Genomic DNA, 27,083 nt, shown 5'->3' with positions numbered 1-27,083 from the left:
TATCACCAAACAAAATGTGATGTCTGAAAAGGACACAGTGATGGATTCATTCTAGATCGTTGTGGAAAGGTCCCTGCCAGAACCTTTTCACTCCAACCCCACCTTAACAAGGCTCAGACGATCCTGAACTTGGCAGTCTGGCTCACAGAGAAACCATTCTGACAGGAGGTCCTACAGTGATGTGATTGTCATTATGAAACACTGCAGCATAGCACATAGTGCACTCTGCATTTAACCCATCACCCTTAGTGTGCAGTGAGAAGCCATGTAAGGTGTCCAGGAAGCAGTAGGTGTGTGGACGTTACCTTGGCGGTTCAGGATTTGAACCCGCAACCTTCAGATTACGTTACCCACTAGGCCACCACTTCCTTGGTATGGTGTTTAGAATTAGGGTTGTCTGTCGACTCAGTCTGCAGTGCAGATAGATCCAGTAGATGGACACATGTGCTGGGGTTCATGACATTGCCTGTCCTGGTTTAGGTGCTTTGAATGTGCTGTCCCACCTCTGGGCAACTCAAAGATGCCGAGTAGATGCAGCAGTGACGATGATGCTGCTTGTTGTTAAAGGGATCTGAACAGTTAGGTAAGCCTGACCCCCCTTCACTGACCTCATTATCACTCTCTCATGGGCTTTAGGTCTTGCAGTAGGTCCACCTGACAGGTCTGAGAGGCTACATCCTCTTAGTCACCCTGCACTATACCTAGCTCTTCTCCACAGGATTATTCCAAGACCTTAGTGTAACTTAATCCTACTTCAAATCACAACTGCATCTGTCTAAGCTGTCTAGGCTCTATCATATCTGTTCCAAGAATACATGATTCATGACCATGGAAAGCTAACTGGCATATACTGTCCAACTGGACATCTGAAATTTGAGAAGCTGTGGAATGGCCATCACGGCATCCTTCTGTACCCGCTGCGGCTGCCTGTCTGACAGTGTACTGCATGACAAAGGAATGATTCGTCCACGTTCACACTGTGCTTGAATGAAAGGCAGGTAAGATACTGCTGGAACAAGTGAGACTCCATCAGGGTGATTTGGTCGTGCATGTCTGCAACGTTTGAGTGCTTTGCAGAAAAGTCTTTCTCAATTGACAAATTCAATTTGTGTTCCACCACAACGTTGCATGCGGTACAAATAATGTAACGGGAACTGCAAGAGTGATCGGCCAGTTGGCACGCAGTGGCCGTCAAGTATAAATTGTTCCTAGGAGCTGATGTGAGAGTGTGTTTTTTTGAGACGAGTTGTCAGCCCTGACATTGAACTTGAGTTCAGATCTATGCAGTCCCATTCGCGTCCTTACCAGATGCTCCAGTCTTGAACTCCGGCCTCCCACTTCAATTCAGTGTCGAACCAGCTTTCAACGCACAATAATGACAGTAAGATTGGCAGTGACTCAGTAGGCTAACAAAAAGCTGTTTGGACGTTTAAATGGCAATTCATGATAGGACGTGAAATGTACGTGGTGCATGCATTCACAGCCAGGTAAGCTGCCAGTTAATCGTCCAATCAGCTGCAGTTGGACCGAGCTTTGACCAAGCTGTGGGAAAATTCATTCGTGCCAGCATTTAACAATTCTGCAATAATTTACACGTTCGCTACATTGATGTGAAAGCATGCGCTGGTGCATGCAAATGGGGCAGCCACATGGACCGATGCCACGGTCCAAGTGAAGTGGGCGGCCGGAGCACGCTCTTGGTTTATGCCCACTTTCCCGTCGCACATGTCTGCATGTTTGGTAAAACAGAAGTAAAACCGATTCCGTTTGAGTGATGCAAAGTGTAGGAGGTTCTGCGAAATTTGATGCATTAATTGTTGCAAAAGCAACATTGCGAATTCTTGGAGGGACTGAACATATTGTGTTCCTGAGTAAAATATATAGTTTTCTGAAATTATATAACTAATTGCATATTACTTTTTAAAAATATATTACCATCATTCAACCAACAGAAATTGCTTCCTTAGCAGATAACTTATCAGATTAACGATGGTTGCTTTGCCTATGTATATAACAACAATGTGACTTCCTGCTTCCTGCCCTCACCCCCTGTATCTAACATACGGGGACATCAAGTGAGGCAGAAAACACACACACACATACACACATGCGCACAACATAAAGTGAAGCCATTAAAGCAGATGGCGTTGCGTAACTTTTCAAACGGCAGGTGTGAAGAGTGACCCTCGGGCTGCTCCGAAATTCAACTCTACAAAACAATTAGGTCAGGTCTGGGGGTTTTAGAGGTGCCATATTGTTCCGGCAGTGCATCTCGGCCTGACTTCCACACCAGTATTGCACCGAAGTGTGGCTGTGGCGTGCTGGTCACGTGACCACGTCTTCACCTGGCCTGATTCACTTCTCGCCCGTGAATAATAAGGCGGCTCCGCGTTAGAAAGAGGAAAGGCAGAGGACAGTGCAGATGTTTGCAATGATTGGACAGTTGGGGAGAGGTAGATTAGCGATAATTAGACAGGGACAGTAATGAGGAACCAGATGGTACTTTCGTTATTCTTCTTAAAAACCGAAGCGAGACCTTTAAGGAGCCACCGGGACGTAGTAGTCTGAAACCCAGCGCGGTCCTGACTTTTCCCAAGCTATGGTCAGTGAGGCTGTGAGTAAAATGGGGACGGTGGGGGGGCCAGGCTTTAATGTGGCAGTTAGGCCTGATGGGCAGGCTGAGAGCAGAAAAACACACAGCACATGAAAAGCAAACTGGCGAAAAAATGAGCCGCAGCCCCGGAGCTCAATGTGCCATTTGTCTGCTATTTAAGGAGCACGGAAAAGTCTAGAGCGGGCTGCGAACCGGGGGCACATGGTTGAGACTTTTCTTCTCCTCGTTTCATCTAAAGCGCTGCTCTTAATAATTTAGATAACAAGTCAACCGTCCACGCTACTTGAAAAACTGAAATGGTATTTCTCACAACATAAAAAATTGAGACGTTACAGGCTGCAGCACAAACAGGCTCAAAGCTGAATTAGATTTCCTACTCCTATCCTACATTTACATTTACATCATTTATCAGACGCCCTTATCCAGAGCGACTTACAATCAGAAGTTACAGGGACAGTACCCCCCTGGAGACACTTAGGGTCAAGTGTCTTGCTCAGGGACACAATGGTAGTAAGTGGGGTTTGAACCTGGGTCTTCTGTGAGTGTGTTACCCACTAGGCTACTACCACCCTGGTATCCTACCTGGTAAATCTTCAATTCTGGTGACGCGTCATGCTAATCCATGTCAAACATGTCCTTTGATACTCTTGATTTTTTGCTTGACAAGATGACATGATGGCATGATAACTACATGTTAAGGTGAACAAACGATCCTGAGCACTCACGATTCCAAAAAAGAGCATTAGGAGCATGCAACATTCTCACAAGGAGTTCAGTGTTCTGGGCACGTCTGTGAAGAGCCCGTATCTAACACAGAGGTCAGTTACCAGCCAATTAAGACTGAAATGCCAGGTGACGTCTGCTCAAGACACCGGTACCAAGATCAAGACCCTATACAGACATTACCAAGACCAAGGATCTACATAAAGACATGACTAAGACCAACAAAATACAAAAATTCCCAGTCCAAGATCAAGACCAATTGCCTAAACAAATACATGATCATGAATGTTGTCATCCACACTGAAAGTCCACAACATTTCCATGTGGACGCAAGGTCGTTGAGTCGTTTCCCTGGAATATGCACTCCAGTTGTTCCGCCCTAACATACAATATTTAAAAATCATGCCCATCAGGCAGTCCTGGACAAAAGGGGTCATGGTGTGACAGCAGGGCCTGTCAAACTCCACTGAGACATACTATACAAAAAAGTATCTGGCGGCCACCGGTTGTCCCATTTAAAAATATGAGGGAGGTCTGTAATGTTCGTCTTTGAGAGACAGTAACAGGTCTGTGATGGCCAGAGTCCTTGCTTGTTATTAGGTGTTAAATAATACATTTCTGCACCTTTATTCAAATAAACTGTTTAAAAGTGGGACATCTTGCACAATCGGTGGCTGCCAAATACTTTTTTTTGCCCCACTATATGCGATTTTGGTTCTTGTCGTAACTCACAAAATGAGCTAAATCCACAACTAAAAGACAAGGAGACAAGCACAACTGTCACTTTAGTCAACATACACGCCAGCCTAATGCGCCATGAGCAGCCAAAACCCCCCGGCCTGACCAGACACACGAGACCAACCCGACTTTGCAGCCGCCCTGCCGCAGCCTTTCAGAGGCAGTGTGCGTGAAGAAGGGTGTCCTCCCTCTGAGGCTGTGGGTGTTTGCGGATGGATGACAGCTGAATTATAGATGGGCTGAGACACCACCCCTGTGCCTCCCATGCTGATAATGACACCTGCCCACACCTCTGCACACACACACACACACACACACACACACAGAATCCCGAACAAAGCAAGCATGCAGAAACGCTCATTAGTCCCTGTCAGCGCGAGAAAAACATTAAAGGCCATGGGACAACAAACATCACAGGAACACCGCTGATCTACAGGCACGCCGGACCATCTTAATGGAGCTCACAGCAAAAGCTCTTCTGACCGGCAAATATTGCACCAAGCATTATCAGCCTAAGGTGAACCGGAGACAGTTGGCGATCCGGTCAAATGTCAGGAGGCTCAACGTGGTCCACAAGCATTTTGAGGGCCCCGGTTTGTCGATCTAAGTTACATTTCTGCGTCCATTTTGTCCACGTTTCGTGCTCGCAGCAGTAAAGCTGTCTTCATATGAGGTGTAGCACACTGGTGAGCGGCAGCATGAATAAATTAAGAGGTGCCCAGTTGGTTTCTTGCACCATCAAAACATGTTTTATGCTATGCGTCATATTGCCGAAACACGGCCCTATGTCTTCTGAGACACTCAACGTGTCTCAAGGTGCAGAAGGGGTGTCTTTTTATATGCAAGCAATGAGTTTCTCCACGGAACGCCGTTCTTAAAGCTCACAGGTCAATCTGATAACGCTGCGGTGTCATTTCACACACGCATGCCATGACTTCCTTCCACAAGATGACGGTCTACAGGCCAGTTATGGCCATCCACCTTTTCTTAAGATATGTACGTTCATCTCACATATGACAAGCCAATCTGAATCTGAAGTCGTCTTTTTCATAACTCAATTTTTACGAGTAAAATTTAAATATCCCTACAATCCTTTTCATTTTTTTCAAAGTCTACCTGTGTGGATCTGGTTACACCGTGGCCGTGATGTTGCATAGCCTAGATGCCAAAAACAAAATGTGAGGGAAACGGGTGGTGTGGCAACAGTGGCGAAAAAGAGAAATCAGTCCCTGCCGTTCATGCCGGGGAACATCGCACGGGCTGCAATAACACAACAGGAGTAGGTCATGCACGTCAATACGCCGCATCGATCCTGGATTATTCCAGCGCCTGCGGTCCGAGCGCTTCCCTCGTCCTGCAAAGCACGCCGGGAGTGCGAAAGCCCTGGACAAGCCACCGAGCGCTACGGCGATCGGCTTCGGCGGCCACTAATGGCACGTGTGAACTTCATCGGCGGGGCAAGTAACACAATGACGAGCGGGGCTCAGCGCTGCTGCTCTGATATGTGAAACAGGAAGCTCTAAATTCTGTTTGCGGTCTCTAGTGGCATGTACTGAATTAGCAGAGCCAGAAAAAAAAAAAAAAAAAAAACCTTCTGCAACACTTGGTTAGATTGCCAACTTCTCAACGTCCAGAGGTACAGGGGTTCCAGACCATAGACACGAATCCATTTACTTTTCTTTTAATGGAATATTCTGTTGTGTTCTAGCAAACCTGGAGGCCTTCTAGGTCTTCGGCTCTGTCCCCATTCTGCGCAGCAGTAATAAAAATTCATTCGATATAATTAGATTCATTAGAATCTATTATTATTAGCAAGAAATAATGCATGCTGGGAAATCCGATAGTCTGGCGTATCCTGCTTCCGGCGACGCACGTTTCACAAGGCAGAAAAGCCGCAGACCCCGAAGATCACTTATGAAGGTGGAGTGAGGTCATTATCCAGTTTCCATTCCAAGCGAAGATAGACTTCTGACCAAACCCAGCGCTAAATTCCGTTCTCGGGACATGCCGGCCTGTTTTTTATTTCCAATATTCTGTGCAGAAAAATGTGGACCCCGGTCGCGTCGCCGTCCATTTCGGGACGGCAGCAGGACGTATGCACAGTCACCCCCCCCCCACCCCCAGACAAAATCAATACGCGCTCTTGTTTTCCGCCAACGCTCATTAATAAACAAACTCCAGCACGAGCCGCAGAGCGCTCCGTCGCCGCGGGTAACCGGAGGGGAAAGGCCGTCGGTGGGCAAAGAGAGAAGTGAAACCAGGAAGGCCCTGTTTCCCAGCTGACAGCCAGGAGTGTGTGTATGTGTGTGTGTGTGTGTGTGTGCGTGTGTGCTTGGTGTGAGCCTCATTCATTGTTTTCTGCTTTAATGACAGGCAGCCAGGCAGAAGTAACACGGCTTTACCCCAGATCTGTGAAAGCAAGAAACAGAAAGCGCTGTCATATTTTGGACCCATGAGTTGGACCCCAATTCGTGACCCTTGACCTCACTGCCATCCCATAGAGGAAGTGTGATTGACTTGAAGTTTTTTTTTTTTTTTTTTAGTGTTCACTCACGGGTGTAACTACATCCTTGGCAAACAAGGTCCAGCGACTAGGAACTAAAATAAAAAACCTTCGCCCTGACTAATGTCCCAAGGTCATTATATTATCTGGGCATCTAATCTGGAACGGGATTAAAGCGCCCCGGTTTTGATCATATGTTCTAATGTGATGAGCGCACCGGACAATCCGCACGGATGGAAACAGATCTGACATTGAATGGGATTCGGTAGAATCTGAGAGCACAAGGTCCCGTGGGATTAAAAAAAGAGCGGCAGGCGCGTTTAGCCCCATTGTTTTGGAAAACGGGAGCAGGCCAGCGCCGGCCGCTGAGACAGGGATGGAAAAGAGGCGGCTGTGTCGGTTAAAAAGGGGGAAGCGCTGGTGGCTCTGACCCTACACTCCCGATGCCAGCGGCTGCCGGAATTTGGGAAATCTGGACAAAGCGCGCTGCGCGACCGACAGACGAAAAGTGTGATGTTTAAGAGTCGCACACTCACAAGCCAGATTATTAATAGAAAATAAAAACTTTGTTTCCATAGCAACTGTTATAGTCCATATGGAAAGTGTCTCCTTCTGTTGCTAAGACAACCAGCCCACGACGAACTCGCAGCAGAGCAATGCGCCCGAGACGCGGATCTTTCCATAAACAGCATGGACAAGTGAACGGCGTGGCAGAAAAGGGAGGTATCCCCCCATCTGATGTCGCCTCGGCGGCAACAAGGCCAAATATTTACAAGCAGCTCAGAAACGGCGTCGTGACCACAAATCCACGGGAAATATACCGTATTTCCGACTAAATACATCCTGAAATTTCATTTTTTGCCATTACATGCTATGTAAAAATGTAAGCATTAAATACTCCGATACATATATGTATAGAAAATGGATTTTGCATGCGTGAGGTAATCCGATGTGACTGCTGTAACCTTGACCAATAGAAATGATCGGAGAAATGATCAGGGAATATTACCAGAGCTGCGGACCATTTTTAAAGTTTGGAGTCTAGGGAAGCTCGGAATAGCGTCGTAAGAACACGGTAATCTAATCTCAGATTCCACCCCCCAGAAGGGACGCTATTTTTCTTCTTGCTCCTCCCGCTTCTCCGGCTCTCTCCCAGGACCTCGGCTGACAGCAGTGCCGCCGCCGCGGCTTGATAAAGTCCGGGAGATTCCATTAACGGAGGCCGCTTCCCTGAAAGCGGGCTTGGGAAAAGGAACCGCAATTTACAGCGGCGGCGGCGGGCGCGAGGTCACGTCACACGTCCTCTCGCTGCTTGGGCTCAAATGGCATCCGCGGAAGAGTAAACATCTCAAAGCACCGCATCTGTAAGTTCTTAAAGCGCCGCGGCGCTCCGGTCTCTGGAGGGGCCTTGTCAAGTGAATGGTCTGGCAAATGTTTTTCTTCATCTCTTATGCTGACAAAAATATTCCAGTCGTCCCTTTTTAATTTTTAATGCCGGTTTGAAGAGCCTAGTTACACAAAGTTTACTTAAGCTTAAGTACTTACGTGAGAGCACTTTGTCAACAGTGTTGTTGAATTGCATGCATGTACAAGGGGTGCTCATATAAGATAAGCTGGCATTAAAATAGACACGATAGCAGAGTTCAAAGGTCATGGTGTTCGAGTCGGCAACAGCGAAGACAGTAAAAGTCTTACATGTGACAGAAGTTGTGAGACATTCTGTTAAAACTACTGACAGTGAAAATAAATCGGTGGCAAGGTACTTACGTCCCAAGGACCTCTTTAAAGTCATAGATGTCCTTGATGTCAGACGTTTTCTTTTTCCAAGAACGTCCATCTTGACCCAAGGGCATTTTACTCTTGTGACGGTCAAGTATAGGAAAACTGGGAAGAATGAGAGGAAAAATTTGTTTCGAATACCATATAATGTATCGTGTAATATATAACAGGTCAGTGTTACCGTTTACCAAAGACGTTTATGAGGTGCCGTACACCCAGAATGGTCATGCAGAAGATCTCAAAGAAATACCACTGGAACAATTTGTTCTTTCACACTCAGAACGTTCCGGCATTTTGGACTCTAATTCCAGGGTCACTGCTTCCATTTACTCCTAAAATATCACAATCTCATAAGAATGAGCGGCTAAAAAGCTATAAGAATGCATGTTTGCCTTACCTTGAATCAGACTTATTTAATTGTGGCACTCTCAAAGTTAACTCACACACTCTCTGAGATTGGTTCAATTAACCACACAAACTTCAGCTACTCGTGGCATGTTTAGAAGGTTCCAGTGTTCCACCATGTCAGGACTTTTAAACTCTTGATCAGAGTTTAATCGTGCATCGATTGGGAAACGCTGGAGTCAGTGGTACCTAATTAAGCAATTGAATTTTAATCATCCCAGTGAATGTTGCAACCTGGTAACTATTTCCCCGTTGACTTGTTCTGTTATATAGACTTCATAATACAGAAGGTCATTTGTGGCATCTCCTGTCTCGCAATCAACGCAATAATAAATATACAATCATGCTATGAGACTGCAGTTTGATTATTACAGCGTTATTATACTGATTTGTCTACAGTAGAGCGGAAGACCCAGACCGGGCAGTTCTCGCCCTCCCAAATGAGTGACGCATCTTCAATTTCTGTTCATTTACCCTTAAAAGTAGTGTTCCTCTCCTCAGGTCCTAGCGGCAAGGTTCCTCATAACTCTCGAGTCAGACCAAAATAGCTGGGTTAATATCACAGCTTATTCTGTGTACTCTTGACTGATAGGGTTTGCCTGCTGTACATACCAGCGACGTGACTCACCCTGGACTGAGTGCTGAAATATAGCCACCCGTTAGCTCCCCGGTTTACAATATCTGTCATTTTAATTGCTTTAAACGTGAATCCGTAGTTTTTGGGGTGGGTTAATATACTGCTCTGTCAGATTAGTATCTATCTAAATAATGATGTTTATTCATTATGAACTAAGCCCTGAAGCTCTGAAACGATTGCTGTAAAGGATCAAAGTGGCACTATTGAACTACAGGCATAATGGTGTTTGCCATAATTAACATCAAACCTCAATCAATTGCCACAAAGGCACAATCTTATCTGGGTTTTTCCTTCTAAAGAAGCGCCCGCTGGTCCAAAATAAACTTCTAATGGAAGTTAATGGACCAGTGGTGCCAGTTAGCGATTTCCAGAAGGGGGTACACATCATTACAATGTTCTAAATGCAGCAAATATGCCGCTGATGCCATTTCCTTTGAAGATGTCGATATTGGACCAGGGCGGCCATGCTTGACTGCATGTTGAATAATAAGTACGTGATGCTCTTAACAATCAAAATGAATGCTGTTCGTGGTTATGAAAAAAAGGGGTGTGGCTTGAATTGCAGAAGTGAAGCTTCTTGGAATCTCCCTTTCACCGTGGCTACCATCTGCCTCGCATCACCAGGAAGACCACTGACCTCCTTTAGCATGGTACTGGTCCTGTGCATGTTTCCATGGAAACACAGGGGAGGAATTATGGTATCTGTGGAACCAACGCTCCGCAAAGGTGACAGCAGGTGCACTGTTCACCCGGCGAATACCAGCCGGATCTGGAGCTTCCTGTTTCCTGTACAACACTGACCAGGTCAAGTGTACAGAATCTGGCCTCGGAATGTACAAAAAAAACGACTTTTTATCGCTACAGAAAACACTTTGTTTGGAACCATTTCTGTCAAGAGAGCTGAACACATAGCTTGTTCCTCTTTTTGTCTTTCGAGAAGCTGTGATGAAATTAAACCTATTTGTACCCTGGAAGAGCAAAAAAAAAAAAAAAAAGTTACAGCACACAAAAGAGGAAGAATAAAGATGCATAAAAAGATATGAAGGAGAGAGAGAGAGTGAGAGAGAGAGAGAGAGAACCGTCACCTTTAACGTGCACCCGTACTGAAGTTTTTCGATAATGAAACTGGCCTTGGTTACTAATGAAGTAAGGCTTGCATGTGAACAGTACGCGCCGTACACTGACACCATCCCTCATCAGCAGCGGCCTGAAGCCGCCGGGATCGTGTTCGCGCGCATTAGCTGGAACCGTGCAGCGTTATGCAAACGTAACCACTGTCATCTGTCAAGTAGGGGCACGCCACGTTGGCACGTTCTAAAATGATTAGAACCAACGTGCCAAGAAGGAACTTTCCCTGAGGTTTGGCGCGTACGCGCATTTCACTTGGCACCCTCGGCCTTATGATCCTAGAGAAGAGACATAATGGTCTGGATGCTGATGTCATGCGGATGAGAGGAGGCCAGCAGACATCTTTGTCATCAAAATATCGACTAGGGACGACATTGTGTGGGACAAGGAAGACGTGGGCGTAAAATGAGGGACCGAGTCGGGGCGGGTGTGGTCAAAGAGTTGAGGTTGAAACGCAGGCAAAGGGTCCTTCAGCATTTCCGAATGGGAATGGATAGGAAAGCAGCCCCCTCGGACGTCGGGAAAGTCACATGCAGGCAGATCTACCCAGAGGACACCAGGACGCGTTCAACAAGGACGGTATAAGAAAACGTCAACCCGGGCACGGACAGAGCTACTTCGTTCCGCGGGTGAACTACTGTCTAGTTTCACATGCAGCATTCGCATATGCATCACGTTCATTATTGCATACAAGAGGAACTGGATGTAAATACTCACTGGTTTCCCATTGCTGCGGAAATGGACAGAAGAGAAAGACACAGAGAGAGTGACGCTGCAACCTTTAAGAGGCTGGGTCAGGAAATGTTCGAATGTCGCGGCGACAGCGGGGACCTGGGACTGCCGACACGCGTGGCGCGGCGGCTGCAGTCTTGTCACCCGACCACAAGCGCGCTCACAGGAAGCCGGGGACCGTAACAGCCGAAACGGCGCAGGCCCGGCAGCTCGCGGCTGGGACGGCTGGCCGATGGTCGCCGCCCTCCGAAGAAAAAGTGCAATGACTGCGACGCCGGGGAGTTCACTGCACACCAGAGGTGAGACCTTTACAGGCAAGAGGGATGTCCTCATCATGGGGGGGGGGGGGGTTCCTGATTCCACATCACCCGGCCACTCCACCTGAGTGGTTACTATTATTATTATTAATGTATTATAATAAAAGTGTTAGCTAGGTGCATGGGTGGTAGTAGCCTAGAACCAGAAGACCCAGGTTCAAACCCCACTTGCTACCATTGTGTCCCTGAGCAAGACACGAGTCGCTCCAGGGGGGGGACTGTCCCTGCAACTACTGACTGTAAGTCGCTCTGGATAAGGGCGTCTGGTAAATGCTGTAAATGTAAATGCATGTAGTGCGATGCGCGCGCCCGGGCCCTGGACAACTTTACTGTCACGTTACTTTCGGCTTTGCATGCACCCACCAATGTTGTCGCACCCGACGTGTGATGTGGTTTGATTAATGGCGTGGCAGTTGCATGCCGGCGACAGGTTCATTACTGCGTTAGTTTCGGCCGAGTTAGTTTCTGCTGCAGTTTTATTCCCTTCGGTATTAGTCGGTTGCCGACGGTTGCACCGGGAGACCGGCCGCGGAGGCAAAAACCGATATTGTGCTATCAATTATTAATTTCAAATAGCAAACGCGACCTTGGGCACGGACGCCCGAGCGGTGGTCGCCGCGTCCTGCGGTCTCTCCAGAGGGTGTCTGTCCTCGCCGCATCTGGAGCACGCATCGCCACCGTTACCGGGCGGGAAGACGGTCCGCCGTGTCAGAACGACCGGAGCGCGTTTCTTTAACACACGCACCTGAACAGCTGTGCGGAGCTCCGGGGACCTTCCAGGCTGGACCGCGTCGGTCGGAGTGCGCTGCGCCGGCGGAAAACTGGCTCCTTAGACGAGCCCACCAGCACTTTCCTGACGTCAGAGCCCGTCGGCGGGGCGTGGGCGCGACTCGCGCGGGGGGCGGGGCCCGCCCGAACTCCAGCCAATGGCGAGGCGGGCCGCCTCTCAGGTAACCGAGGCGCGGTCGCGATTGGCTGCCTCGGGTTTGGTTGAAAGGGGCGCGTCCCGCCTCCCTCGCTGTCCCCGTCGCCCTGCGTTTCACTCCATTCAAAGTGCAACACGGGGCCACGAGTCACACTTGTTGTTTTTCGACAACAGAAGGTTTAAAAAAACAAGTTTTTTTACTACAAAGATATAGCCTATGTCCACCCAATACCGTTGTGAGAGAGACACTTAACCCAAATGTGCTCCTGAGGGACTGTCCCTGTAAATACTTACTGTAAGTCGATCTGGATAAATGGCACAAATGTAAACGTAAATGAGCAGGACAGATCGATGAAATAAAATCTGCTGTAGCAGTCCGCCGCCTGTTGGCCATTTTGGTTCATCGCGGTTTCGTCATGAAGACCTTCCTGCTAAACGAGGCAAAAAAAAGTCCTACAAAACTAACTGTTTCTTTGATATATTCTAAAATATATTCTTCAGATAACACTTGTAGCTCTAATTTTTTAATGATTTTCTCTAATTATAGCAAATACAAAAAGACATTATTCATAAAAAAAATCGATCAGAGTCCTGTTTATTGGCCTGAATCCAGTATTATAAGCTTGTGTCCCTCAGGCAACGCATTACAATATACAGTTTGGAGATCAAATAATATAAGCAGCAAAAAAAGAATAGTAATCAATAAACAATTAGGATATTATTTATGTGCACAATATACAGACTGTGAACATGACAACACATGATTGTTCAAGTCAAGTTGACTTATTGTCATTTTAGCTGCATACATGTTATACATACATGTCACATTTAAACAAAGTTACTGACTGACATAGAGTTCACGTGGGCGACATCGACATAAAGTGCAAAAACATGGGACACAGGCAGTCACATGCGGAACCACTGCTGAAGGTGGTTCGAAACGACTCCAAAAAAAAATAAAGACAATTAAAAACTCGGCAGACTCAGACGGGGACGAACATCAGCAGCTCTGCCCATACTCTCTCATCAGGATCAGGCAGACTGAAACAGAACTAGCTCCACCTTGTGGCAGAAAGAAGAAATAAAGTAGTGGCTGTTACACGTAAATCCACGACACGTATAAGGTAAGTTGGAGTTTGTAAAAAAAAATAACCATGTGACATTAATGATATGAATATGTTTTGAATTATCAATATAATCAGATTCACTTTGAACAAGAGTAACCCGACTGTCCAGAGGATGACGCTGTTTTGCTTTTAAACGGTCTAGGTGATTTCTGCTTCGGGTTATTGCAGTGTGGGCTAGCTGAAAAGAGTAGGAAAACCCAGAGAAAACAGGTTGTGCACGGCTGTAATGTAAGGAATGTAGACTTTGCCTTCTGAAGTCCTTCAGGGGTCTGCAGAAGCCATCAAAGTTACATCAGGGTTGTTGTTTTTTCTGGGGGGGATTATATCAACGCAGTATTTCTTCTTTAGATGGTTTACTTAAGCTTGAGGTCCTGAGTATCTAATGAGAGGTTAGATATGAAATATCCCTTTAGGACATGTATGCATGTGTGGATAAACCAGCTTGACTAAGATTGTCAATCAAATCCATCACATAGATTGTCAGGGTAAACAGTGTCGGATAAACATGGGAGATCATGAATTATGTAGGGCTGAACAGTGAACAAGGCACAATATTACATATGTAGATCATAATAGCTTTAAAAAAACACCAGCAGATGTCAGTTCTGTAGTTCTACAGTATGGAACATATTATGTGCACTGATTTGTTTAGCTAATCGTATGACTTTGTGAACTTTTCTCGTCTGCTGTGGGGTATTTTTAAGTTACTTTTAGCGGGCAGTTTCCTTGATCTTGAAGGCGTGGGTCATGAAGGGCACCAGGACACCACTGTAGAACATGAAGAGTACTGTCACGCCGAAAGGAAACTATCTTAAAATAGACTGGACTGCTATGTATCATAAGCGTCCTGTGCGCTCCTGTGTTCCCTTTCTATTTCTGTCGCCCAGCGTGGCTGGCATTGTGACAGCAACCCTGAAAGCAGTCTGCCGCGGTTTCGCTATACTAATATATTAAAAATATATATAATAATATTAATATTATTGCAAAAAACGCGCTGAATATATAGCAGCTTTTATTGTTGCTTTAAACCGCCCAGCCTGGGCTGAACATGGCACCGAAGGCAGGAAGGTGACTGCAGCGGCCATTCGGAACATGACGTTCTCTGATGTAATATTCGGGCACATGGCCGCAGGTCAGTGGGCGGGCCTTACACCACCCAGAGCGCAGCCGATTGGCTGTCGACCGCCGTGCGGTCTGTGATTGGCCGCGACCGGCTTCGGTGTCCCGGCGGAAGTACGTCATCGAACGTAGGCCTCTTCTTCTAGAACTCGCCGCCGGTGGTGGCCGCTGTGTCGTGTGTGCGTCGCAGTCCTGAGCAGCATGAAGATCTGGACGTCGGAACACATATTTAAGTGAGTTGGACCGTGGCTTTCGGGCGAGTTTCGGGCTGTTACGTCCGCGCAGCCGCAGCCCCTCCTCGGCCCGCTCGGGTGCCGGACCCTGCCGCAGTACAACGCGGAGCTTTTTACCGGTGCGGTGTGAGGCCGGTTCAGGCACGTCACGGGAGATTCTCGGTGCGGCTTTAACCTCTCGCTGTCGTTCCAGAAACGTCCTTCATCTGGTCTGGTTGCTTGTCCGCCGTGCCGGAATGCCGCCGGGTTTGTGGGATGCCGCCGACCCATGTTGCGTAACTGCTTGTGTAGTTTATTTTATAATAAATTATACGATTAAAACATATATTTATTACTATAAATTAATTCGACCGAGCGACTGACGGGTTGTGATTGGCGAGGCTTGAATTTGTGAGCCTGGTTGCGGAGTTATCGAAGCATTTATCGATATCACCTGAAATACTGTCTGCTTTGGATAACGTTTTAGTACCAACGAGTCGGATTTCACTTTTATCTTTTGAGTTACAGAATGCAGACGAGCACAGATAAGATGGTTGGATAAGTGACCTTTTGTGTTCTTCTACAGAGAAGTAGTTATGTTTGGAGTGAATAAGGCAGTTAAATAGCACACACACGACTCGTGGACTGATTTGGTGAGCGAATCCCTTAGTGAACTGACTCTAAAGATTCAGTACACCTAAAAGAACCGCCGTGTCCAGCCCTGACCTTTCCCCCAGATCCGCGTCTGGTTCGACGTCAGGCGCCACGTGACCTGGGAGGGACACTGCTGCATTCGGGCCACCAACATCCCGGTTCTTTCTCATTCTTCGGCCTTTTAAACGCGCCATGTTCGTCAGTACGCTCCTGGCGACGTCTGAATCAAAAGTTCACTCGTCGCCGAATAATCTCGTCCTCTGAGACGGTGCCATGTTTATTCTGAACCGATTAAACCCATCGTGACACGCGTGTCATTTAATAGCGCACAGGAATGGTTTATTAACAGTCAAACGTTTCTTTGTTTGTGGAGATTCGGTGGAGCTGATCATGTGATCAGTTGGGGCAGCGGTGGCCTGGCGGGTAAGGAAATGCGCCCATCGTCGAATCCCGAGCTGCCAAGGTGCCGCTGAGCAGAGTGCTGTCCCCATTTTCCCCTCGGCTGTATATACATATAATGTAGTTATGTAATCGCATCGTGCAGTTGATTATTAGATTGTGAGCATACCGAGAGGCCGTGCTGGACCCTGTCGTGTTGTCCTTCAAGGACTGTCCTTCTGGCGCTCGTCCCTGTTTCAGAACGAGGTTCAACCAAAGGATCTATACTCACGCGAGCTTTTTTTTTCAGGTTTAAGTCTAGTACGCCAACCAGTTAAACGTGTACATTTAATAATCTGTACATTTAAAATGGTGTCCCCCTTTTCTCTCACTAATCAGCCATCCGTGGGAGATGGTGACCAAAGCAGCCATGCAGAAGTACCCCAACCCCATGAACCCCAGTGTGTTCGGAGTGGACGTCCTGGACAGGAAGGTAGACGACCAGGGGCGACTTCACAGCAAAAGATTGCTCAGCACGGAGTGGGGCCTTCCGTCCATAGTCAAATCTGTGAGTTTTTCTTCGTCTATAGTATGTTTTCCGGCTTTACGTAGTGAACCGCGTCATGTGGTGCTGCGTACGTTGCACCTCCGCAGCTGCGCTTCTCCTTCTAAACGTCATGTAAGTTATAGCTGCTGATCCCGTACCTGGCGGGGTCGCGTGAACACGTTTAAGTTCAACTTTTCAGGGTTGTCATATGCTTGTTTTGATTGTGTACGCGTGTAAATGTGTAAGAACCCTGAATGCAGAATATCCGCCTTTGGAACGTAAGCATCTGTTCTGGCCCAGAGGTTTGAGAGGCTGCCCCCATTTGCGCTTCTAGTGACCCACTGATTCAGACTCCCATTACTCTTCAGAGCCGTCAGATAACACGGTGACGCGGGTGACCTTAGCGTGGCTCCGTATCACGTGGGGCACATGCTGTACAGATCATAGCTGGGCTGTTCTTGCCAGCGAACACCCTTGCCCCATTTGGTGTGATGTAATGTTTGTGATACGGTATCAGCCCCTCTGAGCCACTGACTACAGACGAGCTCACATTGCACTCATGCAATCTTTGTTCAGCCCAGCCATGGTGGTGGTAGTTTAAGATGTGAAATTAAAATTTTTTTTTTTTTTTTCTTAACTTCCCTGCTCTGTCAGGGAAGTAAAAAAATCACAAATAAATGTATTCACTTTTTTTCTCCCCTAAATCGAGAAATGCATTTGTGACTGATAAATAACATTTGTGAATCTTCTTACATTTGTCGCTGAATCAAGCAATATATTTGTCAATGGTGTGATATTGTGAATTATCTCCATAGTTCTGCACCGGGCGGGATTGCCCTCTGGCGCTGCTTTCCTTTTGTTTTATTGGTCCATTCTTTCTCCGCAGATCATTGGCAACACGAGGACATGTACTTATGTCCAGGAGCAGTCGGTGGTGGACCCCAAAGAAAAGACATTTGAACTGCAGTCTAGCAATGTGAGTCCAGAAAGTCCAGATAATGAAATACTTTCTGCCATACTGTGATCTTATCATTTAGAACTTTTAAAAAGATTAAGCCTGTCATTATGTGGCTTTTTTTGTGTAATTAATGTAGATTTAGCTTCAAATTGATTCATTTTTTTAATTAGTTTAGCTTTAAAACATGTTGACTGTTTCATAACTACAGTGAGTGTGTGTTTGGTTAAAAAAAAAAAAAAAAAAACGTGCAATATGTCTGGAATGAGATTCAGCCGGACTAAATGAAAGCATGGGATTTTTTTTTTTGTTTGTTTAATTGTTTGCACTAGATCACCTTTACGAACATGGTATCAGTGGACGAGAGGCTGACATACAGACCGCACCCTGAGGACCCAGAGAAGTAAGACTTTTTTTTTTTTTTTTTTTTTTTTTTTTTTTTACATCATTTATTCTTTTACAGAGTCTTCTATTCAGGGTTCTTATGGCCACTGGAAATTCAAGAACCCTGTCTATAGTTTCATATCCCTTTACTTTACCACTAAAGGGCTTCCCATGTGCAGTTCTCGCTCTGTTCTAACACCGCCTCGCCACTTTTTGGTCTCTGCAGGACAGTACTTACACAAGAAGCTCTCATATCCGTGAAGGGTGTGAGTCTGAGTAGCTACCTGGAGGGGCTCATGGCCAGCACAATCTCTGCTAATGCCGGAAAAGTGAGTAGCCTGAAGGGCCGTGTCTTTGGTGTTATAGGAGTTTTATATCAGAAGTAACCCTAAGTTGCTCCGGGGAGGGGACTGTCCCTGTAACTACTGATTGTAAGTCGCTCTGGATAAGGGCGTCTGATAAATGCTGTAAACGTAAGTAACATGTCTGCAGTGCAGGAGTTGCAACCAGTTGTTGTTTCTCGCTCACGATAACATAACCACACAACCTGCTATAAATCAGATCTTCCAAGGCATTCATAGATTCATTTGACTGACTCACAATTAAAGCAAGCACTGCAGAGACCCACAATTTAGTTCAAAGTGAACGGGAAGCAGCTGAACCCCTTTCTCTTACTTGTGACAGTAATTGTTTTGAATACAGTTTATAGCGCGCTTTAGTGGCAATGAATTAATCACTTATTTTTTTATTGATTTACAAATTTTCACCAAAAAATACTTCACAAGCGGGAAATTTACATTTACAGCACTTATCAGATTCATTTATTTGTGTCTGCAGGGTCGGGAGGCGATGGAGTGGGTCATTCGCAGGCTCAACACGGAGATCGAGGAGCTTGCAGCCACAGCACGGGGAACCATCCGAACACCTATGGCAGCTGCCGTTGCAGAAAAATGACCCAGTGTTTTCTGTTTTTTTTTTTTTTTTTTTTTTTTATTATTATAATTAAGGTCCTCTCTTCCTCTCTCTTTTTCTTGCTTTACGTTCCCGGAGCTCTATCTGGGGACACTTCTGTGCCAGCACACAGCCTCCTTCTGTGTCGCCAAGCCCCTTCAATGTATTACATCTTTCCGTTCATGGGAAAAATTGCTCTGTCCGTCTCTCTTCAGCAAGTGTCTACATTAGATACCGGAGAGATGCATTGTGGGCTACAAACAAGGAGGCTGATCTTTCAGTGTAGTTAGGCAGGTCCTCGTGCTGCATTTTGGTACATAATAAAGACAGGAGATCGTGTGTGTGACCTATTCAGAAGAACAGAGACTAACTGCTTAAAAGCCACCAGGAGATCCACGCAGCTCTAACTGGTCTCCTGTAGGAAATCGGTCCTTACAGGCTGCCGATTGCATTAGCGTGACCTTCACGCATGCCGTGGTTCTTGTTCATGAATCCGCCTGGTCATGAGTTTCCTTCCTAACAATTTATACCTCTTCAGTGCGGACTCTTTCACTACAGGAAAAAAAAAAATGAAACTGGCAATGCTAGCAAATGTTTACCTGCTAGCGTCTATAGACTTGAATGTCAAGTACTGTAATAATGGTTACTATTATTGTCCGAAATGTATGATTATTGTTATTATGCTGTAACGAGGGGAACAATGGAGAAGATGGAGATGGACCATATCTGATTGAACGTTGCAGTGTTCTTTGGTGTGAAGCTGATCGCGTGCGCGTATTGAGAATGTGAAGGGATGCTGGTTGCTGGGATGATATTCGCGATATAAATCAGGTGTTCGTTCTGACGGTGCTGCCAGTGGAAGTTTTGGACGATCTTGTTACGTGCAACCGGAACGGTATCCGTTTTAACGTCGCAAGACCAGCTGTTTCTCAAGGTCCTGTCTGTCTCTGTACGTTAACCCTTCGTGTACGCCCACTTCCTGTCATCAAGATCCTGTCTGTTATGCGCACAATGTCGAGTTGAAAGAAGAGAGGCCAAACAAGTAAAAACCAGAAGCTTCTGAATTTTTAAACTACAAATTAAGGGTGGGTTGGGGATACGTTTCGTTTTGTTTTTACGGCTGTTCGGAAGTTAGTATTTATTTATTTATATGATTGGGATCATATAATGCTTATTATAGTAATATGTAAAGGCATTTGATGTTTGTTTTTCCTTAATAGGCCCTGTTCTTTAAACATATGACATGAATAAGGAACACAAAAAAAAAAGGATGCAATGTGACAGGGCACGTGCAAGAACAGTTTGTAATGTGTTCTCTGTGTGCTTTTTATTCAGTTCTTATACCCCAGCAAGCTTGATGTCTCTAGTTATTGGATGCACCTCTAGAAAGCCTATAAACTTTGCAGCTGCACTTAAGTTTGGAGTTTGCACTTAACAAATCTTTTTCTCTCATTCTCTCTCCAACATACATGGTTAGGGTGGTTGTTGTGCTGTTGGTGTGGTTAATTTTACCGAAGACCAGATTGAATGTGCACAATTACCCTGGTTACCTGGTTTCACAGCACATTTAACATCTGTTTTACAGATAATGCTGAAATAAACTGTTTGTTGCCACTCGCCCATCCCTGCCTGTCCATTTTGTAAAGACTGTCCTAAATTACAGAATTATTTTGGAATCAGGTTTATTGCTCAAGAATATGTGAAATTTAATTGGTCTCCAGTGGTCATTCAATAGACAATGAATATCTTATTTAAACAATGTACATGGTATGGAGACTATAAAAGAGGAAACAAGTAATATGTGTGTTATAAATGGCTTTTAAAAGTGTCTGTATATGAGGAACTAAATAAAATAAATATGTGCTATTTGTTATTGTTTTCTAGTCTCGCTGCTCTGCACTTGCGTTTCTTTATGGAATTATTTATTGTCAAATGTACCATAAATGCTGAATGGAAGAACGATAATACACAACGTATATAATTATTATTTGTACATTGATTTGACATGATACAATTACGTATGGCGCCCAGTCTTTGCCGCCCCCTAGCGTATTGAAAGCGACATTAGACTTTTTTTTTTAAGACATATGACCGTTCCCACAATCCCTTGCCGAGAGTCTAGCCAATCAGCAGCACGGAGAGTCTGTCGCTCGTCCAATCAGCGACGACTGTGCCTTTAAAGGTATTTAAAGAGGGATTTTTGAACCTAAACAGGGCTGTAGTCGCGGAGGCCTGGTGGAAGTGACGCTCGCGTAATGGTTGTAGCCGGCTGCGTTTTATCAAGCTTTTAAATAAGTATCTTTAAAAAAAAAAAAAAAAATCATCAACACAGTAACTAAGTTCTTTTGTCGGCGTTTGTTTTACCGGGGAAGAGGCAAGGTCCCGTGTTCGCCGCCGCAGGTAATCAACGGGCAGTCTTTATTAACGCAGCGGCCTTCGAGGTTTTCGCTCATGTTATCATCCTGCGGGGGTCCGGTGTTCTCCAAGCCGCCGCAAAACCTGCTTTTTCTCTCCCTTCCCCCCCCAGGGGTATGGATTCTGCGAGGATCAAGACGGCCAAAGACTCCAAATCTCAGGCGCCGGCGAGCGAGAAGGTCCGTAGGTCGCGTCTGCTAACGTGCTAGCGTGGCTAACGCTCGGTTTAAAAGAAATGGACGTTTTGACGTTTTAATTCGGCCTGTCACGGCCTCGGGGTATTTACTGTCGACCCGTGTTTCGTGCCCAGATCGGCCACGACGGCCCCAAGAGGGTCCCGGTGAAGCCGGCGCCGCCCGCGTCCCACCGGGTCCTGACGCTCTCCAACGGGCCCGCCCGCGTCCAGCGTCCGACCGGCCCGCAGAAGCAGGCCGCTCCGGCCCCCCGCGCCAAGGCGCCGTGCGCCGGCGACCAGAACGCCAGGCCGCAGGCCCAGACCCCGGCCCAGGCCAAGCGGGCCGAGACGCACAGGCCCGCCGAGGCCGTGAGCCGTGAGTCCCTTCACTCGTCTCAGATAAATCGGTGAAGCACCGGGGACAACTGAAGCTCGTCTCTCTCTCTCTCTCTCCCCTGTTTTTCAGAAAAGCAGAGCGGTGCACCTACTAATCCCGATGCTGCAAAGTAAGTTGCACGGCCGGATGTGGCGTTCCTCTCTCTCTCTGCCACGACTTGGTTTGTTCAATTACCTGCTCTGTACTTGTTTGAAGGAAGCGATGGAGCCTGGACAACTTCGAAATAGGACGGGCCCTTGGCAAGGGCAAATTCGGCAACGTCTACCTGGCCAGGGAACGGCAGACCATGTTCATCCTGGCCCTGAAGGTGCTGTTCAAGAAACAGCTGGAGAAGGCTGGCGTGGAGCACCAGCTCCGGAGGGAAGTGGAGATCCAGTCCCACCTCAGGTACGCAAGCAGAAGGCTGCTTCGCGGGTAAGGAAGCTGGTCCCGTAGTCAGCAGGTTGCCGGTTCCCGGGCTCCTGTCATGGCTGCTCACCATGGTTAAAAGCAGGGGCATTTCTTTGTGCCACAGTGCGCTGCGCTGCAGTGTCTCACAATCACTTCTCTTTCAACTAACACATCCAATACACTGTGGTGCAAAATGTGTATATATCTACACTTGCATATATTCTACATATACTGATACTTAAATATAATTTTATATACAGTACAGGCCAAAAGTCTGGACACATCTTCTCATTCAATGTGTTTTCTTTATTTTCATGACCATTTACGGTGGTAGATTCTCACTGAAGGCATCAAAACTATGAATGAACACATGTGGAGTTATGTAATAAACAAAAAAAGGTGAAATAACTGAAAACATGTTTTATATTCTAGTTTCTTTGCTCTGATTACTGCTTTGCACACTCTTGCCATTCTCTCGACGAGCTTCAAGAGGTAATCCGAGCAAAGGATGGCTATTTTGTCAACTTTTGGCCTGTACTTTATATGCACACATACAGATATTTTTAATATCCCACTTTTTCAGATTATTTATTTGTATAGTGAACTTTTTATACTATACAGTCCTCTGCATTATTTTTAACTGCCGTTATCCTATATCTGCAGCGGCTATGTACATTTCATCTCAGGATCATCTCATCGTCTCTTAAGCAGACTAGATTACCTTTTTATTCATTCCCCCCCTCTCTCATTTCAGACACCCGAACATCCTGCGTCTTTATGGTTATTTCCATGACTCCGCCCGCGTGTACCTCATTTTGGAGTTTGCTCCCAAAGGAGAGCTTTATGGTGAACTGCAGCGCTGTGGCACTTTTGATGACCAACGGAGTGCGACAGTAAGGAGTATGATTTCATTTTGAATGTACTTTACAGCACTAGTTCGTGGGATTAAGGGATCAGCTTTTGTTTTCTCCTCCACAGTACATCATGGAGCTGGCAGATGCCCTCCACTACTGCCATTCTAAGAAGGTGATCCACAGAGACATCAAGCCTGAAAATCTTCTCCTGGGGGCAAATGGGGAGCTGAAAATTGCAGATTTTGGTTGGTCTGTTCACACCCCATCTTCAAGGTATGCCTGTCCTTCGTAATTTATGGACATCTATGCAAGCAACGTATGAAATATATTGTATGTGCATGTACAGATAGTTATTCTGAAATTACCGGTTTTGCTATATTCTTTACAAAAGGGGTGGTTGACATTGAATCATGCAGACAATAAAGACTAACTATACTGAGTATAGAAATAGAAGCAGAGAGTAGCCAAAATTAACTTGTTATGAATAGTTCCTACTTTTTGAGTTATTTGAGTAATGATACTCACCTGGAAAGTTACTCAAGTACTCGGTAACTGTTGTATTGTAATCTCTGTTTCTTTAAAAAAAAAAAAAAAAAAAAAAAGTATCTAGATGGAGCATTTTTATTTTTCTAATTCAGTAATGAACTCTTACTACTCTTCTCTTGGTCAGAACAGCTCCGTAACTGAGCACTTTTACACGGCAGCTGAAGACCTTCCTCTTTTGAGAACATTTAGATGAACTTGTAACCTTCTTATTGTCTTACTTATATATAGAAACTACAACAGAGTGAATAAAAAGATTGTATTCATAGTTGGGGGTCCTGGTGAACCAGAATTGATCACTTCATTGATGGTAACGTCAGCACGTTGTAAGTCGCTCTGGATAAGGGCGTCTGCCAAATGCCTTAAATGTAAACTAAATCTGTGCATACAAGCCCATATGTGCTAATTGTTGATACTGTTGAGCATTCATGTATTAAATAAACAGCTAAGCAATAACTAATTACTACAGAAAATGTATAGAGGTCTACTTAACCTATGGCACCATTTTTAACATAACGATTGATTCTGTATTCTTTTTGTAGCCTTTGGTTGTAGCACTGGAGACGGTCACATCTGCCATTTTTCATTCCGTGAGAAATTAAGTGCTACGGTGTGTGTGACCTAATCAGAAATAGCTATGGAATGTCATATGTTTGATCTACTCGCAGCATATGTTGTGCCAAAACAAAGTATATCTAATGTATGGAATGTCAAGTGAAGTGATGCTGTGGGGACGGTGGCACCTGCTCAGTGGCACCGAGTCTGTTTTATATAAAAGTACTGCCGTAGTTATGTATTTTTGCACCCTGGGATAACAGTTTAGGTGGGAGGGGGGAAAACCTCTGGACTGTTTTCAGTCCCGGTGGTGTCACACACATCTAAAACTGTATTGCAAATTTGCTTTTCAGGAGGTCTACGTTGTGTGGAACACTGGATTACCTGCCGCCTGAAATGATTGAGGGACGGACCCATGATGAGAAGGTCGACCTGTGGAGCTTGGGTGTGCTCTGCTACGAGTTCCTTGTTGGCCGCCCACCCTTTGAAACGAAGAGTCATGAGGAAACTTATCGTAAAATATCTAGGGTAAGCTGGCCACATGGTGTGTGTGTGTGTGTGTGTGCGCGCGCGCGTGTGCGTGTTGCAAACCTCCTTATATATATATATATACACAGTTTTTTTTTTTTTGTTTTTTTTTTCCTCCCCCTCTCTCTCTCTCTCTCTCTCCCCCATTCAAGTGTTCATATTCTTCTAATTGTTCTCACAACAACATTTATTTCTTATATAGCCCAAAATCACATACAGTATGTCTCAATGGGCTTTGACAGGCCCTACAGTTGACACCCCCACACTTGACCCTTCTGCACACAAGGAAAAAACTCTAGAAGAGAGAAAAAAGGAAGAAACGTTGGGAAGGAGTGATACAGAGAGGGACCCCCTTCCAGGGTAGAGTGAGCCTGCAAATGGTGTCAGTGCAGGGTTGGGGATGATATAATAATAATAATAAGTCCTACAGTTGTAGGGTCCAGGATATCCAGGATGTAGTCAGTGTCATGGTAGATTACGTGTCCATAATGATGTTACTGGTCCATTTGAAGATCCCTATAGCTGTAGTTCTAACGGTGGTGGTGGCTGTGGTGACCCTCTGGTTTGTTTCATGGTATGTCCTTGTTAAGCAGTTGTCAGGAACCAGGATTTATTTGCTGGTCTCTTCACTGGGGTCTGCCAGTAGTCTGGGCGCTTCATTCCGTGTCGTTCCATTTTCACTGTACGACCGATACTGAAATATGTGGTTATAGTGGTATATTGGTGCTACAGTGGCCCGGTACCCTAACTAGGACAGCCTAACTAGGGTGAATTTAACTTTGTCACCCACAGGTTGACTTCAGTTACCCTGCACACGTCGGCGCTGGCGGCCGCGATCTCATCAGTCGACTCCTGAAGCACAACCCCATGCACAGACTACCAACCCAAGGTGTGCTGCTCCACCCTTGGGTCGTGGAGAACTCCACTAAACAACCTACCGTTGACCTTTCTAATACCAGTACCGCCCAGTGAGAAGATGGTGGGTTTTGTCTTTTTTTTTTTGGATCATGTGGTTTTTTTGTGTTTTTCTCCTTCCCCACACTTGGATTAGTTTCCAGCTGGGAATCTGAGCGCAGCGGAAACAGGAACTATTACGACCTTCCTCTGTTGCTCACCACTGAACAATATATATGAATGTATTGTCTTTTTAAGTGTTTGTCGTCTTGTCCTCACTGCAGGAATTCTTTTTTTTTTTTTTTTTTTTTTCCTTGTAAATTTATGAAACTGGTAATAAAGTTTGTTTTGTTTTTTGTTTTTTTTTTTTTTTTTATTTTTTTTTATTTACATCCCATTACTTGAGCAAAATAATGATTGTCCTGAGGCAGTGATTTTAGTGCAATGCTACCTTAAGGGAATGCATGTTAAAAATTTCAAGTTATTTAATTTCTTTCATGTGTAAAGTTTCCAAATAAAAAAAAAAAAAAAATTCACTTTAAACTTTCCTTGGGTCTTCCTCAGGTCTCTTTGGTATGGTATAAGATGGCGTAGCAGCGTGCATCTTAGTCCAAGTGCTTGTTGTCCTGCATGCAATTCTGAGCCATTGGGGTCATAATATTTGGTTGAAGGGTAGCAATGTTGCCCACATGTCTATAATGGGATTTATTTAGAAAGTCCTGCGCCATGTTTCATGTGCATCGTATATTGTGAATGTAAATAAAATGTCTAAAGTGAAACAAACACCATATGTATGACATCCACTAAGTCTCCTAACTTATTGTGAATGGTGTATATATGGTGTAAGTCTTTAAATCTTTGGAAAAGTCACATCCTCCCTCAACCTCAACTTGCGTCAAGATGGCCTCCTACCTACCAGACACTTCCTCAGTTAAGTGAAGTTAAAGGATGGCAATATAAATTTCATGAAATACATGTCTTGTACGCCGCGCTATACTCCTCAACAATGTCGGTCTGTTCGGATTTTTGTAAAGCAGATGAATATGAGGCACCATATGTGGAGCTGGATAAACAAGTTAAACACCACGCTTTCTTCGAAACTCTTGCCTCACTTCGATTCTGTTCATTGCAGCGCTGTGTTTGGCCCCTCCCCAAAAATTGTTGAAAAATCCTCAAGCAAAAGCAAGAACTCATTACGAGCTAAGTCTTAATGTCATCATTTCGGCAAATACCCTTTCGACCTCAGTTTGTGTGGCCGTCTATCCACCAACTACTTCCATAGTCGAGTTGTGTGAACAAGGCTTCCTTGGAAAAACTTTGGACTTTTTTTTTTTCCATTGACCAAACATCAACTGTTGACAACAAGATATTAGTCTGTTGTCTGATTAACCCCATCTTGCTGCCTGATGCCAATATAACATGATAAATGCTGTAAAAATGCTGTAAATGCTGTAAATGATAAGCAATGCCATACAACTGGCTGATCGGCCTTCACTAATGTATC

At 45.4% G+C, this 27,083-nt stretch overlaps 3 protein-coding genes across 4 annotated transcripts in view; 2 read left to right on the top strand and 1 right to left on the bottom strand.

The window, feature by feature from the left end:
- Positions 1 to 12,439, bottom strand: part of camk1b (calcium/calmodulin-dependent protein kinase Ib) — a 33,419-nt gene extending 20,980 nt beyond the window's left edge. The window contains exons 1-3 of one of the 2 annotated variants that reach the window (XM_028997871.1): positions 12,322 to 12,410; positions 11,245 to 11,257; positions 8,346 to 8,462 (exon numbers count right to left, since the gene is read on the bottom strand). In XM_028997871.1, the coding sequence (XP_028853704.1) occupies positions 8,346 to 8,462; positions 11,245 to 11,255 (128 nt within the window). In that variant the 5' untranslated portion in view covers positions 11,256 to 11,257; positions 12,322 to 12,410. Of the gene's footprint in view, positions 1 to 8,345; positions 8,463 to 11,244; positions 11,258 to 12,321 lie in introns of both variants that reach the window. The other variant, XM_028997872.1, reaches the window with a different exon arrangement.
- A 2,420-nt stretch (positions 12,440 to 14,859) lies between these two features.
- Positions 14,860 to 20,701, top strand: prelid3b (PRELI domain containing 3). Its single transcript, XM_028998327.1, has 6 exons — positions 14,860 to 14,980; positions 16,391 to 16,559; positions 17,425 to 17,514; positions 17,826 to 17,896; positions 18,104 to 18,206; positions 18,715 to 20,701. Exons 1-6 carry the CDS (start codon positions 14,949 to 14,951, stop codon positions 18,829 to 18,831), a joined length of 582 nt encoding a protein of 193 aa, XP_028854160.1. The 5' UTR covers positions 14,860 to 14,948; the 3' UTR covers positions 18,832 to 20,701.
- Positions 20,702 to 20,926: 225 nt separating this feature from the next.
- On the top strand, positions 20,927 to 25,742 carry aurka (aurora kinase A). The gene is made up of 9 exons (XM_028998111.1): positions 20,927 to 21,228; positions 21,356 to 21,422; positions 21,554 to 21,794; positions 21,885 to 21,924; positions 22,011 to 22,202; positions 22,960 to 23,098; positions 23,184 to 23,332; positions 24,511 to 24,685; positions 25,478 to 25,742. Exons 2-9 carry the CDS (start codon positions 21,360 to 21,362, stop codon positions 25,655 to 25,657), a joined length of 1,179 nt encoding a protein of 392 aa, XP_028853944.1. The 5' UTR covers positions 20,927 to 21,228; positions 21,356 to 21,359; the 3' UTR covers positions 25,658 to 25,742.
- The last annotated feature ends 1,341 nt before the right edge of the window (positions 25,743 to 27,083 follow it).

This window comes from Denticeps clupeoides, chromosome 12, assembly GCF_900700375.1.
Source record: "Denticeps clupeoides chromosome 12, fDenClu1.1, whole genome shotgun sequence".
In the NCBI taxonomy this organism is placed as follows: Eukaryota; Metazoa; Chordata; class Actinopteri; order Clupeiformes; family Denticipitidae; genus Denticeps; species Denticeps clupeoides.
This window is presented reverse-complemented; position numbering and strand designations above follow the sequence as displayed.

Excerpts from the sequence above, each read along its gene's own strand:
- prelid3b (XM_028998327.1), top strand. The coding sequence starts at position 14,949 with ATGAAGATCTGGACGTCGGAACACATATTTAA. Across the intron at positions 17,897-18,103 it reads CACCCTGAGGACCCAGAGAA|GACAGTACTTACACAAGAAG; the intron begins GTAAGACTTTTT and ends TGGTCTCTGCAG. Across the intron at positions 18,207-18,714 it reads TCTCTGCTAATGCCGGAAAA|GGTCGGGAGGCGATGGAGTG; the intron begins GTGAGTAGCCTG and ends TTGTGTCTGCAG.
- aurka (XM_028998111.1), top strand. The coding sequence starts at position 21,360 with ATGGATTCTGCGAGGATCAAGACGGCCAAAGACTCCAAATCTCAGGCG. Across the intron at positions 21,423-21,553 it reads AGGCGCCGGCGAGCGAGAAG|ATCGGCCACGACGGCCCCAA; the intron begins GTCCGTAGGTCG and ends TTTCGTGCCCAG. Across the intron at positions 21,925-22,010 it reads ACTAATCCCGATGCTGCAAA|GAAGCGATGGAGCCTGGACA; the intron begins GTAAGTTGCACG and ends ACTTGTTTGAAG.